We start from the raw sequence: 16,577 nt of genomic DNA on the forward strand, positions 1-16,577 counted from the left end.
TACTGTAATGCAGCCTGTAAAACTGGGAAAAGACACTTATAGTTTCAAGATATGCAAAATCTAGAAAGACGATATCTTGTCTCATATCACAATATTGATATAATATCAATATATTGCCCAGTCCAGTGTAATATTTAAGCTGAGATTTGTGATAAATAATTATTAATAATGTGGCTATAATGACTAAGTGGGTAAAGGCAAGTAATAAATCATCTAGAAGAGTGAAGTTAAGTTCAGAAAATTACAACATTTTACTGTAATGCAGCCTGTAAAACCAGGAAAAGACACTGACAGTATTAAGATATCCAAAATCTAAGACAAAATCTCGTCTCATATCACAATATCGATACAATATCAACATATTGCCCAGCCCAGTATAATATGTAAGCTGAGATTTTTGATAAATACTCATCAGTAATGTGGCTGTAACGACTAAGTGGGTAATGGCTAATATTAAATCGTCTAGAACAGTGAAGTTAATTTCAGAATATTACAACATTTTACTGTAATGCAGCCTGTAAAACCAGGAAAAGACACTGACAGTATTAAGATACCTGAAATCTAAGACAATATCTAGTCTTAAATTGCAGTATTGATTTAATATCAATATATCGTGGAGCCCTAATTTGATTTACAGTTAAATTATTACAGTGCTGTTAAGACCCTGCTGGTTTTATCAAGAAAAGTCAAAGTTTAGGACTGCAAGCATTGACTGTTTTCACCCACAAGTGTTGATTACTGTTTTTAGTGTGCTTTCCTCAAATGTTATATTTTGTCTGACCTGCAATCAAATAACTAGAAACTTTAAAATGGCATGAAATTTGGAAAATTGAATAATTACTTAGACTTAGACTTAAAAAGCTGCAAGCAGTGTTTGGTTGAGTAACTTGGCTAGGGTGGCTGCGGGTCCTTAAAAGGTCTTATGATATCTTAAATTCACATTTACTAATTAATGGGTTTTAAGAGTATAAAGTTGTCTTAAATTCAGATTAGCTGGATCTTTAATGTTTTGTTTTTTCATGTTACTGTGAGAATTTCCACCGTTGCCATTATGAGATACATAATATTAACAGAAGGGAAAAAATATTAGACCCCAGAACAAAATTTAACATTTATTTTCGCCCCCTCTATTCATTAAGATCGCACGATGAAAATGCATCGTTAAACTGAGGCCTTACTAAACAGACTGCCTGCTTATTTTTACTGTGGATCAGTATCATTTTACATTAATGTTTATTTTGAACTGACATCAGTGTGTTTACTTGGTCTTGGAAAGAGGATATTTTCACTTACGGCATGTATTTCCATCCCAAGTTTGGGCTTAAAGTAAGGCCAAAAAAGTGGTATTAAAAAGTGTTAACAACAGTTAATTTTAGCTTGTTTATAGCTGTAGATAACCTGCTGACAAATAATGTAAATTATTAATTGACTAATACATTTCTCTTTTCAGCACTGTGGAATATAGATGTTTGAAGACCAGTGTTGCACACAGTGTCTGTGGAGGCAAAAAAAAAATAGAAACTTGTCTTTACATAAAAGTTGCATATCATTCAAAGCAGTTCCTGACGTGATAAAAATCATTAGAGCAGTGTTATTTGAATCACACATCGATGGTGTTTACAGTCAGCTCACACAAATAATATAAAATATTCTGAGATAAGAGAATGTTTGGGGTAAGAGCCGGCGCCTTGGTGAAATGAACTGACCTCAGCACAGGTGTGAAAGGTCTTGTTAGTTAAACGACTGTTGATCCCATGTGGATCAATGGATGTAATACATATTAGCAGCCAGCAGGGGGTGTGTTATGCTGTTGTTGAGCGATAGTAGCACTTCTACCTCCATTGACGGTGCTGCTCTCGAACATTGGCAACTTTTTCTCTTTTTATTGTGCGTCTCTTACGTCCACCTGTCTTTGTTGTTGAATCACATATCACTGAGTAACAGCTATTTTATATGCTTTATTTTATCTCTGCAAACCCCTATGTTTGGTACATGCGTGTAGCTGTAGATGCATGTGCTTGTTAACACACACACACACACACACACACACACTTACGCAGAGGTTAGTGAGTGTGTGTCTCTCCTGCCCTTGTTATGTATTGCTGTTTATCCAGACAGGGTCAGCTCCAGTGATGGCTTCATTCCTGATGACAGATTTATGACTGTTTGCCAGAAAGCTAGCAGGGGGCCTGCTGTGACCGTATGTGCGTTGTGTGTGTGACTGTGTGTGTGTGTGTGTGTGTGTGTGTGTGTAAGACGGAGGGAAACATGTTTTTAAAACGCGCACATTCACACCCAAAAAAAACACGGGAGTGGACTCGGAAAACACAGCGGCAGGGTATTAATCTATTTATCCTGCACTTCTGCTTATTTACTTTCTCACCATTCTGTCATTACCGATAAACATCAGATGGCTAATGTTTTGTTCTCTAATAAGAATTAAAAAAAAACAAGCTGTTGAGTGACACAGTGTGACGCAACCTGGTTCGAGCAGAAACGGTAATTGTTTATTGTTCTGGCGAGAGGGAAGCAAGGCCACAACCAATTGTCTTCAGTGTCTAAGAAAAGGGAAATTCAGTATTTTTTTCCCCTCTGAGGTAAGAAGTCAGTTAGTGGTGATTCAGTCATCATAGTTGCTTTGTGTTTTTTTTTTTTTACTGTCCTTTTACCTGCTCAGCCACAGTGTGATCTAGTGGAAGATAAAGATCAGTTCCCCTTTTAACACAGACGTGTCATCCCATTGTTTTAAAAAGCTTTTCAAGTAAGAAACTGTTACCTCAAAGTACTTCTGCTTTATTTGAATATTTTTAAATATTCTGTCCTCACAGCGAAGAGACATAGGACTGCTTCGTTTATCTTTGAATATATAACTCATTAGGTTTATGTGAGCCTCCACAGCTCATAAGACACAGACACACACACAGTCTTGGAACATCACACACCGATCCTCCTTACTTCCTACCTGCGTCTACTTCACTTCCCCTTTCCACAGAGACCGTTGGTTGAGTTTTTAGGGAAGTTGGTCTGAGAGGAGAAGAGAGAAAGTTCCTTATGGCCCCCAGGAGAGAGGAGATGGAGTGCGATTAAGATACAAAGCAAGAGGGAACTGTATTGTTGAGGGGAAAGGGAAGAAGAAGAGGCCACGAGGTGAACGCGCTGTATTGTTTGCGCCGGTGTGTCTTAACTCGCTCCGTATCCTTTTGTTTTCTTAGAATTCTCCTGATTCGTTTAAAAAGTTTTTCTTGTGCTGTCCAAGGAAGAGAACGCCAGCATAGTGGAGGTACGGTCGGACTGGAAAGCATACACATGCCACAGTGTAACAGTGGGGTTTGAATGACCCATGGCCTGTGGATGCAGTTAATTCTCCCCTCCCATCCTCTTTCTCTCTGTCTCCCCTTCTCCCTGCCTCGCTCTGACAGAGCGGTAAGTGTAGCCAGCTCCACTGTACTCTCCCTGCAGCTCCTTAGACATTAATCCATTGTGATGACATCGACCTTGCTCTGAGACGTGTGCTTGTGTGCGTGTGTATGTGTGTCCAGCATCTCCCCTCCAGCTCATAACTACGCAGGTATCACTAGTCCGTTCAATGACGATCTTCTCTCCTTGGCTGTCAAAACAGTAGTCCTGGGGAGCCCTGAAGACTGGTTGCTCAGTTGGCTGTGTGTGTGCATGTGTGTGTGTGTGTGTGTATGGAAGTCGTATCATAGCCCTCTGTAACCTTTGCTGCAAGAGAGCTGCGCTGGTCCCTGGAGTTCCCGGCAGCCTCCAGGAGATGAGGGGTCTTTGTCTCTTATGTTCCCCCAACTGAGGAGCCTGGTCTCTGGGCACACGCAGCCGTGACCCTGGGTCCCGGCCCTCTGGAGAGAGAGCAGGGGGAAGCTGAGCGGCACAAGAGGCCATCTGGTACCCAGTGGAGCTAGCACACACACACACACACACACACACTCACACATACACTTTTGACTTTAGCAAATGAGTATCACTCGCAGTTCCTCTGTCTTACTTAAACACATATTGTGGAGTCTCAACACATCTCCATAATGCTGGCTGTCTGGCTGGTTGTAGCTCAGGCTCTCACAGTGCGAGACAGTGGACAGACTTTGTTCGCCTTGAGAGGGTTTCGTGGTCTTTTCATGTGTTTTAAATATCAACTAACAGAAGGCCAAAGAGGGAGGGTTTTAGAAAAAGTAAAATATGGTAAACGAGCCTTTGATTAGTTTTGTTTGTCGGGACATGAGTCTCAGTGACGGACTGTCATCAGGGTCTGTAGTAAGGTTGCAAGGGTTTGCTGATTTGGTAATGGATTAATTGTTTAAGAATAAACTGTGTAGGATTCTCCTAACAAAAAAAAGTATAGATTCATACAGAATTAATCCCTTTGTATTGTCTTTTATGACCCACTAAAAATGTGTGGTGGTGTATGCTTCTTCAGAGACTCCGCCCTCTGTATGTATTTTCTTTTTACTTTCTATGCTTGAGACGTTAATGTCTATGTACCTCGATTGTGCTCAGGTGAGGTCGGGGCTTTATAAAAAGGTAGCAACCAGGTGCCAGAACATAAGCGGCAGGCATCCAAGAGATAAAATGTTGAAAAATGCAAATACAGTGAGGCGCCAAACGAGGAGGAATCTGGGGTCGACTTTTACTTTTGCTGGCGAGCGTGTTCACAAACAGTAACTGACAATCTTGCATGGTATACCTTTAAGTTATTTTTAAAGGAACAGATTTGCAGGGTTCTCGCAATTAATTAAAACAATTTTTGTGACATTGAGATGTCAGTTACAGCAGCACAATAAAATAATGAGAGTTAACAAAACAGAAACTGCTTGGGTAAATACACATTTTACAGCCTTAAGGTTTAGTGAATCTATTGATTATTAATCCAGTCCAGTGTCGTCTTTTTGAGTCTTGTATAGAGTCCATTTCTCCCATGTTCTTTCTAGTTGTGCTTCTTGTAGTCTCAGTGTCTCATGTGTGTCAATTTCTCAAAGATTTCTTCCACATTATTAGCAATTGGTCCTTCGTTGGTGATGTTTCTTTACCCCAGCTCCTATTGAGAGCTTACTCGCTTGATCAATATTTTGATCAAATATGTATCACTAGGAAAGAAAAATCATTGAAAGTTTTGATTTTGATTTTTTTTGTGTGTAATGAAGTTGTTACAGTAATCGCAATGGCAAATTTATGTTCTCTAGCTGTCTGTTGCTAAATATATGTCGATGTGTGACCATGTTTTGTTATCATCATGTATGTGTCTTAATTTTCTCTCTGCAAACTGTCTCGCCTTTTATGTATGCCAGCTATCTGAAATTATGTTTGAATACAGTTTGAATCTGACATGTCTGAAAAACACAGGGCAAGTGGGGCAAAAATTTTATTATTATTATTATTTGTCTTTATGTTGGGTCCTTGAAAGTCATGGAAAAGTTTTGAAATTCTGTCCCTGGAAATGTGTAGGAACCCTTTATTCGCTGCTTTTTACTTCTTTCATTGTAAACTTAAATTTTCTGTTGCTTTTTATAAATCACTGGTTTAGGTTAAAGGTACTTGTCAGATCTCTTGACCCAGTACGAACCTCACAGACCTCTCAGGTCGGCTGGTTCTGGATTACTGCTTGTTCTCAGAGTCAAACCTAATTGTGGTGAAGCTGCCTTGAGCTTCTGTGCTGCTTCAATGTGGAATAAACTGCCAGAGAAGGTGAGACTTGGGGTGATTCTGAGCACTTTTGAATCCAAATCCAAACTATAGACCTTCCTGTTTGTTATTGCTTAGAATTCATTTTCTTTTAAATCAGATGTGTGTTTTTGCTCTGTTTGCCTTTAACATTTATATTCTTTGAGCATCTACTGGCTTGTCATTTGTTTCTTGTGCTTTTTACCTGTGTCATCTATAAAGCACTTTTAGTTGCCTTTGAGTATAAACTGTGCTTTATAAATAAATTTGCTTTCGCATTAAACTGAAAATCTTTGGAGTTTGGACCATTAAATGGCTAAAAAAGAGACGTCTGATCAAAATGCCTTTGGGCTTTAGTAAATTGCGAGTTACTAATTTGCCCCTATTTTCTGACATTTTACAAATAATTAAGAAAATAATCACCAATGAAAATGAACATTTGTTGCAGCCTTATTCTGCTGTGTTCTCAGGGGCTGAAACGGTGCAGGGGTTAAGGACACTGAACAGAAATGTTTCACTGTTTGTTCTCAGTTGTTCCTGCTTTACATTTCTTGGTGTGTGTGTGTGTGTGTGTGTGTGTGTGTGTGTGTGTGTACGTCGTATGAGTGTGTGTTTGTGTTTGAGGTCGGGTCATGCAGATGGTGTGAAGTTGCAGCAGACGGTTTCCTCAATTTAACTGCTTTTTTATTATGCAAATCACCCTTTTATGAGACACACACTTTTGTGTGTGCGTGTGTGTGAGACTGTGTCCATGTTTTTGTGCTCGTTTTGAATTGATTGTATCAATTCAATGAAATATTAAGTAATCCAAGATGTGAGTGCGGAGCGGTGTTTAATGTTGAGAGTTTATTTGATGTAATCACTGAAGGGGTTTAATGCACTTAGCTAATCTTAAGATTGGTAAATGATTTTAATTACACATATTTGGTTAGTTTTGTTTTTTCGGTCTATCACTAGCTGATTATTCTTCCCCAACACATGACTAATTTCTCTGCGTGTTGATTTATTGATTAATTCTTCCCTTCTTTTTGCCCTTGTTTCAGAGGTGGGAGGTATCAGTGAGGAGACGGCAGCGTGCGATTGGTGGAGCTTGGGTGCCGTCCTGTTTGAGCTCCTGACAGGCATGGTGAGTCAAAAAGTGTGAAAAATGTTATCTTTGTTGCTGAGGTGTTGTGGGACGTCTGTAGGTGTCTTGGCTTTAAACTCTCCCGCACTCTTTATGGTCGTGCCAGGTTGTGTATGATTCGGCGCGCGTGTCTGTACGTGTCTGTAGGTGGAGTTGGTTGTTTTGGTGTGTGTGTGTGTGTGTGTGTGTGTGTGTGTGTGTGTGTGTGTGTGTATGTGAGGTGCGTCTTGGCTGCCGTCTCCTACTCTGGTTCTCGGGGAGTGCCAGGGGTGTCGGTGTGACTTTCTCCCCCAGCCTGAGCTCCATCTGCTGGGCCAGGGGGTCACCTCTCCCCGGGCCTCCTTTGCTGGCTCCTGGAGCAGCGCTGGGCTTGGAGCACGCCGATCTGAGGTCGGCGTGGAAGGTGAAGACCGGGGCAGCTCTCAAGGTGTTGCGCCTCGGCTGGTCCTGGATCAGAGGGTGTCTGAGGGACAGTCTTTTAAGACAGGCTTGGGAGGAAGGGGAGCGTCTCAGAGACAACAGATACAGCTGTGATATGTGCGCGCAAACACATGCTAATTACAACTTGAAGGACAAATGCACACACAGTTAAACTCACAGACACCCAGTGCAGGTGCAGAGCGTCCCTTCAATTCTTCATCGTCTATTAAATTTGAATAAATTCTAACTGATTGCCAGTGGGCATATTTTCATATCAGCTATCAGTGGTTCCCATCAATGGCCCTAAACATGAGTCGGGGTGTTAGGCTACTGTTCCCATGTAGAACAATACACACCCACTTACCTGGAAAAAAACAACTCAGTCACACAGATGTCTCCTTTGATGATTATGTCTGGGTACAGCCCTGGCAAGGATACACACACACAGGCACACATAGTGTCTCTTGATCCTTGCAGGATAAGATCTTGCCTGGAGCAGTCTTGACTGCAGCTAGGAACACAGCCAGAACTCCTGCAGCACGTATCGGGAGAGAGAAAGAGAGAGGCAACTGACCTAACTGATGGAAAACACACACACACACACACACACACACACACACACACAGGGTCCCCCAACACAAACAGTTGACGGGCTCTCTCTTGCCGCACACGCTCTGTTCTAACATTTTCAATTTGTAGGTGTAGATGCACTGAAAGATGTGCTGTTGCAACATAGAGTGATTATGGTCATTATTGTCAATTATTTTAACAATGGGGCTGCGTTCTGTGGTTGAAAAAGCACTTGCAGGTCTTGTGCTCCCTTTCTCTCATTTCTGAGATTATTTCTGTTTTTTTAGTTTCCGTGAGTGCAGCAGTTCCTTGTAATTGACAGTTTGACGTGGTTATATTTTACTCTAAAAACAAATTAAAAGGCTTTACATTTACCGCTACTTAAAGGTACAGTGTGTTGGATTTAGGGGGATATATTTCAGAAATGTAATATAGTATAATAAATATGTTTTCTTCAGTGTATAATCACCTGAAAATAAAAAATTTTGTTATCAGATGCTGGGTTCACACTACAATATTAGCCCTCCTGAACAACGAGCGTCATACGCCATAATCCATCGTTTTGTCTTGTGTAGTTTGTCATAGTAGAATATAACCAATGCAACAAAATCTGGGATGCTTCACGACATCCTGACAGAAAGTCTAGCATGTTTGATTTTCTCATCGTTCACGACTGCTCCCGTCACAGCTGTCGCTTTGACCAATAGAAACACAGAGCGATCTGCTGCCATGGAAACTGTATGACAACAACACCACAGGGTTTTTGATGTTACCTGTAGAGACGTTACCACGACAGAGTAAAGAAGGAAAATGATGGCATCAAACAGCAGAGCGGCGAAAAAACACTGATTTGTTAACGTGAAACCGCTCTATTCAGTGTTTTTACCAGCTTTAATGACCTGGTGTCTTTGTTTTGGAAAGAAGAGACCTCTGTGGATAATTTGGCTCCCAGTAAAAACCTCCTGAACACTGAAGGAATTCTAACCAGGAGAAGTTTCAGCTGGTTGCAACCTGTAACCCTCACTGTTAGGTGCCACTAAATTCCCGTACATCTCACACACTGTTCCTTTAACTGTTGGTTCTTCCAGTAAAATAGCTCTGTATACATGAAGAACAAACTAACAATCATTTTTTCCATGTTATTCTTTCTGTCACACTCCACTCTGTCTGACTCACACACAGCAGTTCTAAGAAAGAGCAACAGTAGTTACATCATTACCTTGTTGTTGGTGTGATCAGTGTTGTTTCAGGTGCTCGGGCTCTTTGGTCTCCTCCTATTTGTCTTGTCCCGATGCTCTCACATTGACCTAGGCTCTGCGGGTGTCACTATATCAGTCCCTCTAGCTCTCAGTCTGTCAGGTTGTCTGTGTTTTGACTGATAGTTATCTATTCTTTCCACCCCTCCTTCCCTCTGTGCAGTCACTGCTGCGGTGCCATCCAGCGGGAATTGGTCGCCACACTGCTCTCAACATCCCCGAGTCAGTTTCAGAGGAGGCCAGATCTCTGCTGGAGCAGGTGAGAGTCTAGTGTGTTACTGGTGATATTTTAATCTTTTCAGAATTTAATTGAGTGGCTCAGTCAAATAGATTTTCCCTGCCTAAAACAATCTTTTTGTTGTAATTCTGTATTTATGATCTATTCTTTACAAAAGTCATTCACACTTGCAAGTGCAATTTAAAGAAACATGACTAATGCCACATTCACTGCGTCTTCTAAAGAGGGATGGTGCATGATAATGTTAAAGTGACAATCTGCTGCATGAGTATCTGAAAGTTTTAACTCACTCTCTTACTGGCTGGTAAACACAATAATCATTTCCTATGGTGTAGGGCTGTCGTGATAACCGCAGAATAGCAATACTATTGACAAGCCAACTACAGTGAGGACAGGCATCCACCATAACTGCTATGTTCCAGTTTTTACTTTTCATGGAGGAGCTGCACGTTCACACTAAGCTACAAATACTGAGCATCTATTCTGTCTCAATTTGCAACCATGGAGCACCAGTGCAACTTTTAAATACTAATAATTTATGAACTGGATATCTGTTAGTTTGTTTCCATCTTACAGTGAATAAACCATCATGTTTAATGAGGCCACACTAGCAGTTTAACTTTATCAGATTAATGATAGTGTGAGCAGAGGAAGCCTTTGTACCTTTAGGGCTCCAGACTGCAACTATTTAGTCCCATTTTGCAACCTTGGAGCACCAGTCCGACTTGTGAATACTATTAATATATAAGCTGGAGAGCTGTTAGTGTGTTTCCAGCTCATAGTGAATAAATTCTCATGTTTAAAGCTGTTGAGAGCTTCATGTTCGTGGCATAAACATCAACACTTCAGCCTTTATTGTAACAGTTATTTATTCAAGTTTATCACAGCAGTAGTTTGTTAAATTTTGTTATGAAAGTGATTACTTTATTTATTTATTTTTTTTTATATATATTTTTTGGGGCATTTTTAGCCTTTAATGGATGGGACAGACAAGTGTGAAAGGGGGAGAGAGGGAGGGAGTGACATGCAGCAAGGGGCCACAGGCTGGAGTCGAACCCGGGCCGCTGCGGCAACAGCCTTGTACATGGGGCACCTGCTCTACCACTAAGCCACCGACGCCCCGTGGCTACTTTATTCAACTTTATCGTAACTGTATTAATAATTCAGTACATTAGTATTCTACAGTACTTAAGTAAAAATGTGTATATGTGGTGTTTGATTAACTTGGGTTTTGGCTAGTCTGTCCCAGGGGGAAAGTATGCACAATATGCAATTTCCTGCAACATCAACAGCGGTGTATTTGAAATAAATACAGAGGAAGAAGAACTGGGTTAGTATTACATGCTATACCTGCTCAACAGTTGTAAAAGCTGTACCTTCACTTACAGAACAAGCAAGTAAAAGGCATCACAGCACTGAGAACAGTTTGAGATAAATGAGTGATTTTTGAGAAAATGGTCTTTAAATAAAAACCAGCCCCCACTATAACTATTTTAAATGATTAGGAATGAATGAATTTTTCTGGCAGATTATAACAGATAGACTCATCCTAGACATAGCAGACGTATCCTTAATGCACCATACTAATATCTTAAAGCTAATTGCAAATCCTCAACACTGGTAATCTTTAGATGTACATTAATATGATCAGCGTGGGTTTATTTCTGCTTAACATGGCACAAATCTGCAATGAATCCAGTGTAGTTTGTGCTGTGAAGGAGCTGACATCACTATTACTCCTACTTAATGAATAATGTGTGTGTTTCTTTTGGTCTCCGTCTTGTCCTGCAGTTGCTCCAGTACAACCCAATGGAGAGACTGGGGGCAGGAGTGGGAGGCGTGGATGATATCAAATCCCACCCTTTCTTTGCCAGAGTGGACTGGCCCAAATAGACGCTGTGCATTGTGGGACTGTGGGAACCAGAACTGCATGCTGGGAGACTGGCTGTCCTGAATGAACTCCCCTCAGACTGGACACTCAAATAGATATAAAGTAAATACAGATTATGCATTTCTGCATACACCACTCATTTTGTGTACGGCCACTCAGTCCCCATGTACTTTGTTTTTGTTTTGTTTTTGTTTTTTTGTATGGAATTTGCCAAGCAGCAGTATTACCTTCCTTGTAAATTGCTCATATCTTTATCTCACAGAGGGTTTACTGTGTAACCTTTTTGGTGCAGGGAACACTTAACAACATGTGTGGTGCAATAATTTATACATTTACAAGTGCTGGTACTGAGTGATGATCAACGACTACATTGTTGCTTTTACACTCCTCATACATGAGCTGTAAGCCAAATGACACAAGTGAGAATGAAAGGTGACATTTATGTTTTCACTGCATTTATTAAGTTCTTTTTGTCATCCATTTAAACTGACATAGATTGAAAGCTGAGGTAGGCTGAAATCTGGAAAAGGGAAAAAAACAGCAGAATTTGAAAATTCACCCTCCTCCTGTAGCTCTCCCCTCTCTGTCCTAAGCCCCTCCCACCAGACGACCACAGACATATGCACCCACAGTGTTTCCTTACATGGAGTTAAATAATCCTATTTCATTGTAGAGTTGCACACAGCTCAGCCCCTTCTTGCAAATTAGACAAGTATTAGCTAGCTAGGCACTCCAGCATCCCTCTGCCTTGCTTCATTACGCTGTGGACTGCTTCCATGGGAGGAGAGCGGGCAGCATCTCAGGGGACGGACCTTTGGTCAGCAGCTGAAATTCAGCCAGCGCACACCTCCACAGCAGGCTGGTGGCCAGCAGCAGTGCCGGGACTAACCTGTGTAATGGCAGCAACAGAAAGTTTGCTGATCCGGCAGGTACTCAGGGCTGTCCAGCCACTTCCCCAGAGTTGGGATTTGTGCTTGCTGGATTTGGATAGCTGTGGCCGCTTACTGGGGGTCTTTATCCGAAGCTGCTGCCCACTTTCCTACCGGTGAGGTGGTCTGTAGCAGCAGGGAGTGAGGTGGAGGACTCCCTGTGATTCGAGGCTGTAATGGTAGCTACGTGAAGGTGAACTTGAAGCCACAGCCATGAGCCTTTAGCTCTGGTTAGCAGAAGGTTTTCTCTTCATCTCTGAAACGCTTCACAGATATTAACAAGTGTTTTTCGGGTTGCTTTACAGTATAGGTAGTTGATGCCAATACTTGAATAGCAACATTCTCAGCAGGACCTACTGAATCGGGCCTTCACTGAAGGGATGTGCACACATATCTGCATATGTGGAACAGCCATTACGAATGCCCTCTTTTTGAAATTACCTTTATTGGCCAAAGTCTCCTGTTACAGCCTAAATCTTCTAAGGCCTGAAAACACAGCCAAGAGGAGGTGCAGAAGTCTAGTCTTCTCAGTCCACTTAAATTACAATGTGATCAAAGTTTATTACGGGATTTTGCCCATTGAAGCCAAACTTAAGCCGCCTACCCCAGCTTTAAGTCCGCTTTCCTGAGAACACACGTGCAATACACTCAGTTTGTCGCCACCTATAACACTTTCATCATTCCTCAGAGAGCCCACTGAGATTAGCTGTGAGTGAGACAGGTTGAGCTTCTTATTTGATGCTGGGTTTGCGTTGAACTGATGTAGGAACAGATATGATATCTCATTTCCTATGAGACTTTTTTGCCAAACCCTTTTACAGCCAACCAGCCCACATACAGTCACAGAGATGAACACTAAACAAGGTAAATGAACAAAATATTTTGATGTAGAAGATGGTTTTGTTGTTGAGTGAAGTGTTTAGTTATATGAAGATTGAATTATTTAATAGATTATAGCTGGAACAGAGTGCGTGTTTTCATATATTGAAGAAAGAATAAAAAAGAATGAGGCTTCAACCACACATCTGATACCAGCCCTTTTACAGATTGTTTTTATGAATAACAGAGGAGACTCTCTGTACTGTACAATACTGCATTTTCTGCATGGGAGAATATGATTTACGTAATATATTTAATACTATGGAAAATGTATCGAACAATAAATAATACGTGTCTTGTAAATAGACCTTTTAAAGGATGTCGTGCTAAGTGAGAGGTACACCCAGGTCTCAAAGCCTCAATAATGTCCAACTTATGTCAATCACTTACTGCCTCATCAATCAAATCCTTTTTATTTTGATTGTTTTATGTTTGAGCGACACATCTGCTAACTTGCAACGCAGATCTTAATGCAGATTTTATAATATCTACAATGACTGAATTACATGGTAAACATTGCCATGGTGACATTACACGCCATATATCACTTCATGTGTAATCAGATGAGACTTATTGGAGCATATATCAAACGCATCGTAATACATGTCTCTAACAACACACAGATAATCACTCCACTGTAGATGTTGCACTCTGTTGTACTCCACTGCACTGCGATATATGTTAACTGACAGATTCTGTAAATTACCAGGTCCACATCTCAACTATTAACCCTTTTTATCAGACATAAACACCACAGTGAGATCAGATTCTGTTTTCTATTGAATACTCACTCCTGTCTGTGCTGTGTAACTGTACTGGTCTGTCAGTGCACCCTGGATAACAATAAACTTACCTGGATGAGAACATCTGATGTTGCTTCTTTTGTAGATTCAGCGATTACGTGTAAGGAGCTGGGAGTGTGTTGTGTTTGCTCTGAGGCTCCTCTTATCAGCAGGGCCGATGATAGTCCTAGAAAACTGCTGTCACTCCTGCTGAGTGTCACCGAGACGGTAATACAGTAGGAGCCAGCACACACACACACACACACACACACACACACACACATACATAACAGTAAATCTCAAGCACTCATTGATACACATGGGCCTTTTTTGGATACAGTAGGGGTATTACCAGCTTCATGCCTTCATTATCTGACAGTCCATTTGGGAAATGTGACAAACAATAACTGTGTAGCAAACTTTTTGAAAATCATACTTAGTTTTTCATTAACAAGGTGTCTCTTGGTATAGGACACTAAAATGTAATGCTTTTAAAACCTTTTCAAGATAACTTTTTAACCAGATTTATGACTGATTTTTGGACAAATCATGTTTTTCTTACTCAACCATTGCAGGGAAGTATAAAGGTAAGTAGTATATATGTGGTCCCTGGCAGAGGTAGGTTTAATTTGGAATATGGTTACTAGGGTGAGCTAGATTAATTAACGTTTTGCGAACAGGTAAGTTTCAAGTGTGAAGCAAAATGACATTTTTAGGTTCAGTGCTAGGTTTTAAACGTGCAACATCAGAGATGTGGACTTTCACACAGGAGAGCTGGACTTATTTTGACAAAAAGAAATAAGATCAAATGTTTGCAGCAATTAAGATCACAAATTCAAATTTAAGACCATGTCTTGACGTTTAAAGGTCCAATGTCGAAGATTTACCTCATCTATGGTTCCAACCTTCGCCTATGGTCGTGAGCTTCCGGTAATGACGGAATGAATGAGGTCACCGATACAAGCTGCTCTAATGAGTTTTCTCATAAGGGTGTCTTGGCTTAGCCTTAGAGATAGGGTAAGGAGCTTGGACATCCGGAGGGAGCTCGGAGTAGAGCCACTGCTCCTTTGCGCCGAAAGGGGTCAGTGGTTCGGGCTTCTGATATTTCCCTGTCAAAATATCTCTGGAAGGGGCGTTCACTAACCTTTCCACCGAAGTTGCCAGTAGCCTTTTTTATGCATTTGTTGATGGCTTTCCTGACAATGTTGACCTTTTCTAGCTATCCATATCTCCACACTTGCCGGGTGTTGATGCAGAAACATGCAATCCTCATTGAAGGAAACTCTGCATTGAGCTGTATCAGATCCTTCTTCATTTGGACCACTAGTGTGGTCAACCAATATGTCAGAGGGACTCAGAGAGTTTGACAACTCTGCATAAAAACAGGGAACAAGAACACCACTCCGACATATGCTTCTTTTGCCAAACCACTAAACTTTGGCACTGAGTCCCTTGTTGAATGTAACTAGACCCAATGATCCACATCTGAGTCACTGTATTTGTCTTTTCCCACTTGAGGATGGTGGTTATGGTGATCGTTCTAGAGCACATTTAAATCCAGCTTAAGCTGACCAAGTGCAGCTAAAGGGTCATTAAAATATAAAGTAAAAAAAGAGTGGGCCTATATACCAACAACAACAATAAACACCAATGTATAAATACAGAATTATAGACGTGATACCAAGTTGAAGGATTAGTGGGCCAAAAAGGCTGGTGAATAAAAGTGTGTCTTTAGCCTTAATTCAAATCAGAGATGGAGGGAGCACACATGATATACAACTGGAACTGGTCCCAGAGAGCGAAGGCTCTGCCACCTTTAGTTTTAGTCGTGATGGTAGGTCGTCCAAGGAATTTGTCAGCAGTTCTAAGAGAACTACGGGCCGAGTGCCAGTAATTAAGGTGTGTGATATAAGATGGGCTCTGACCATTAAGAGACGGGAAGCTGATCTTTCACATCTTAAATCAAATTCTTAAGTGAATGAGGATAAAATTAAGAGAAGCTAGAACTGGGGTGACGTGCTTTCACTTTTAAGTACATGTCAACATCCTTGCAGCTGCATTTCGGACCATCTGTAATAGAGTTAATAGAAACTGGAAAGATTAAGATAAAGGCAATAGTCCAGTCTTGATGCAATAAGGGCATGGATTGCTTTTTCTGTACCATGGAAGGACAGAACTCGGGGTTTGGAAATAACTGGTTTCAAAGGGACTTTGGTTTTTTAAACATTTAACAAAAAAAAAAACAATAAAAAACAAAACATAGATTTGTTTTTAAAGACCAACAAGATCACTTAACATTTATTTAATTCCTGATAATGTCTTAAAATATGGTTTAATAACCCTTCCATATCAGAATATTTTCACATTTTGAAGAAAATTCACTCAACATGAACTCTATTACCTGAAATGACACACTAGTCTACACACACACACACACAGGTCGGGGGAGTTGTTAGCAGTGTCGGGGTGTATCCCCTTGGTGTCAGCCTCGTTGCTCCAGGGTCAAGAGTCTGGGCTGATTAGTGCTTGTCATAAGACCTGTCTCTCATTACACACACACTCAGGGCGAGAGGTTCACTTCAGCTCAGAGAAGAAACCTGTCAATCTTACTCAGCCCAGATGTGAGATGTGCCTTCACAACAGACACAGAATCCCTCCGAGCATATTTTAAGCTGCTGTACATGAAGGAGTTCTTCCACTAGTGTAGTAAATTACTCACCACGTTTCGCTGAATTTGTGAGGAAACATTTGTTTTTCTTGCATGCCTCTACAGTGAACGGAGATTCCAAAAAAAAAAAAAAAAAATTCCCACA

At 40.9% G+C, this 16,577-nt stretch overlaps 1 protein-coding gene across 1 annotated transcript in view; it reads left to right on the forward strand.

The window, feature by feature from the left end:
- rps6kc1 (ribosomal protein S6 kinase polypeptide 1) overlaps positions 1-13,838 on the forward strand; it is a 34,807-nt gene extending 20,969 nt beyond the window's left edge. Inside the window, exons 14-16 of the mRNA XM_049590573.1 lie at positions 6,717-6,799; positions 9,209-9,304; positions 11,075-13,838. Of these exons, the coding sequence (XP_049446530.1) occupies positions 6,717-6,799; positions 9,209-9,304; positions 11,075-11,176 (281 nt within the window). The 3' untranslated portion in view covers positions 11,177-13,838. The remainder of the gene's footprint in view (positions 1-6,716; positions 6,800-9,208; positions 9,305-11,074) is intronic.
- The last annotated feature ends 2,739 nt before the right edge of the window (positions 13,839-16,577 follow it).

The sequence above is a fragment of the Epinephelus fuscoguttatus genome, linkage group LG11 (assembly GCF_011397635.1).
Source record: "Epinephelus fuscoguttatus linkage group LG11, E.fuscoguttatus.final_Chr_v1".
NCBI lineage: Eukaryota > Metazoa > Chordata > Actinopteri > Perciformes > Serranidae > Epinephelus > Epinephelus fuscoguttatus.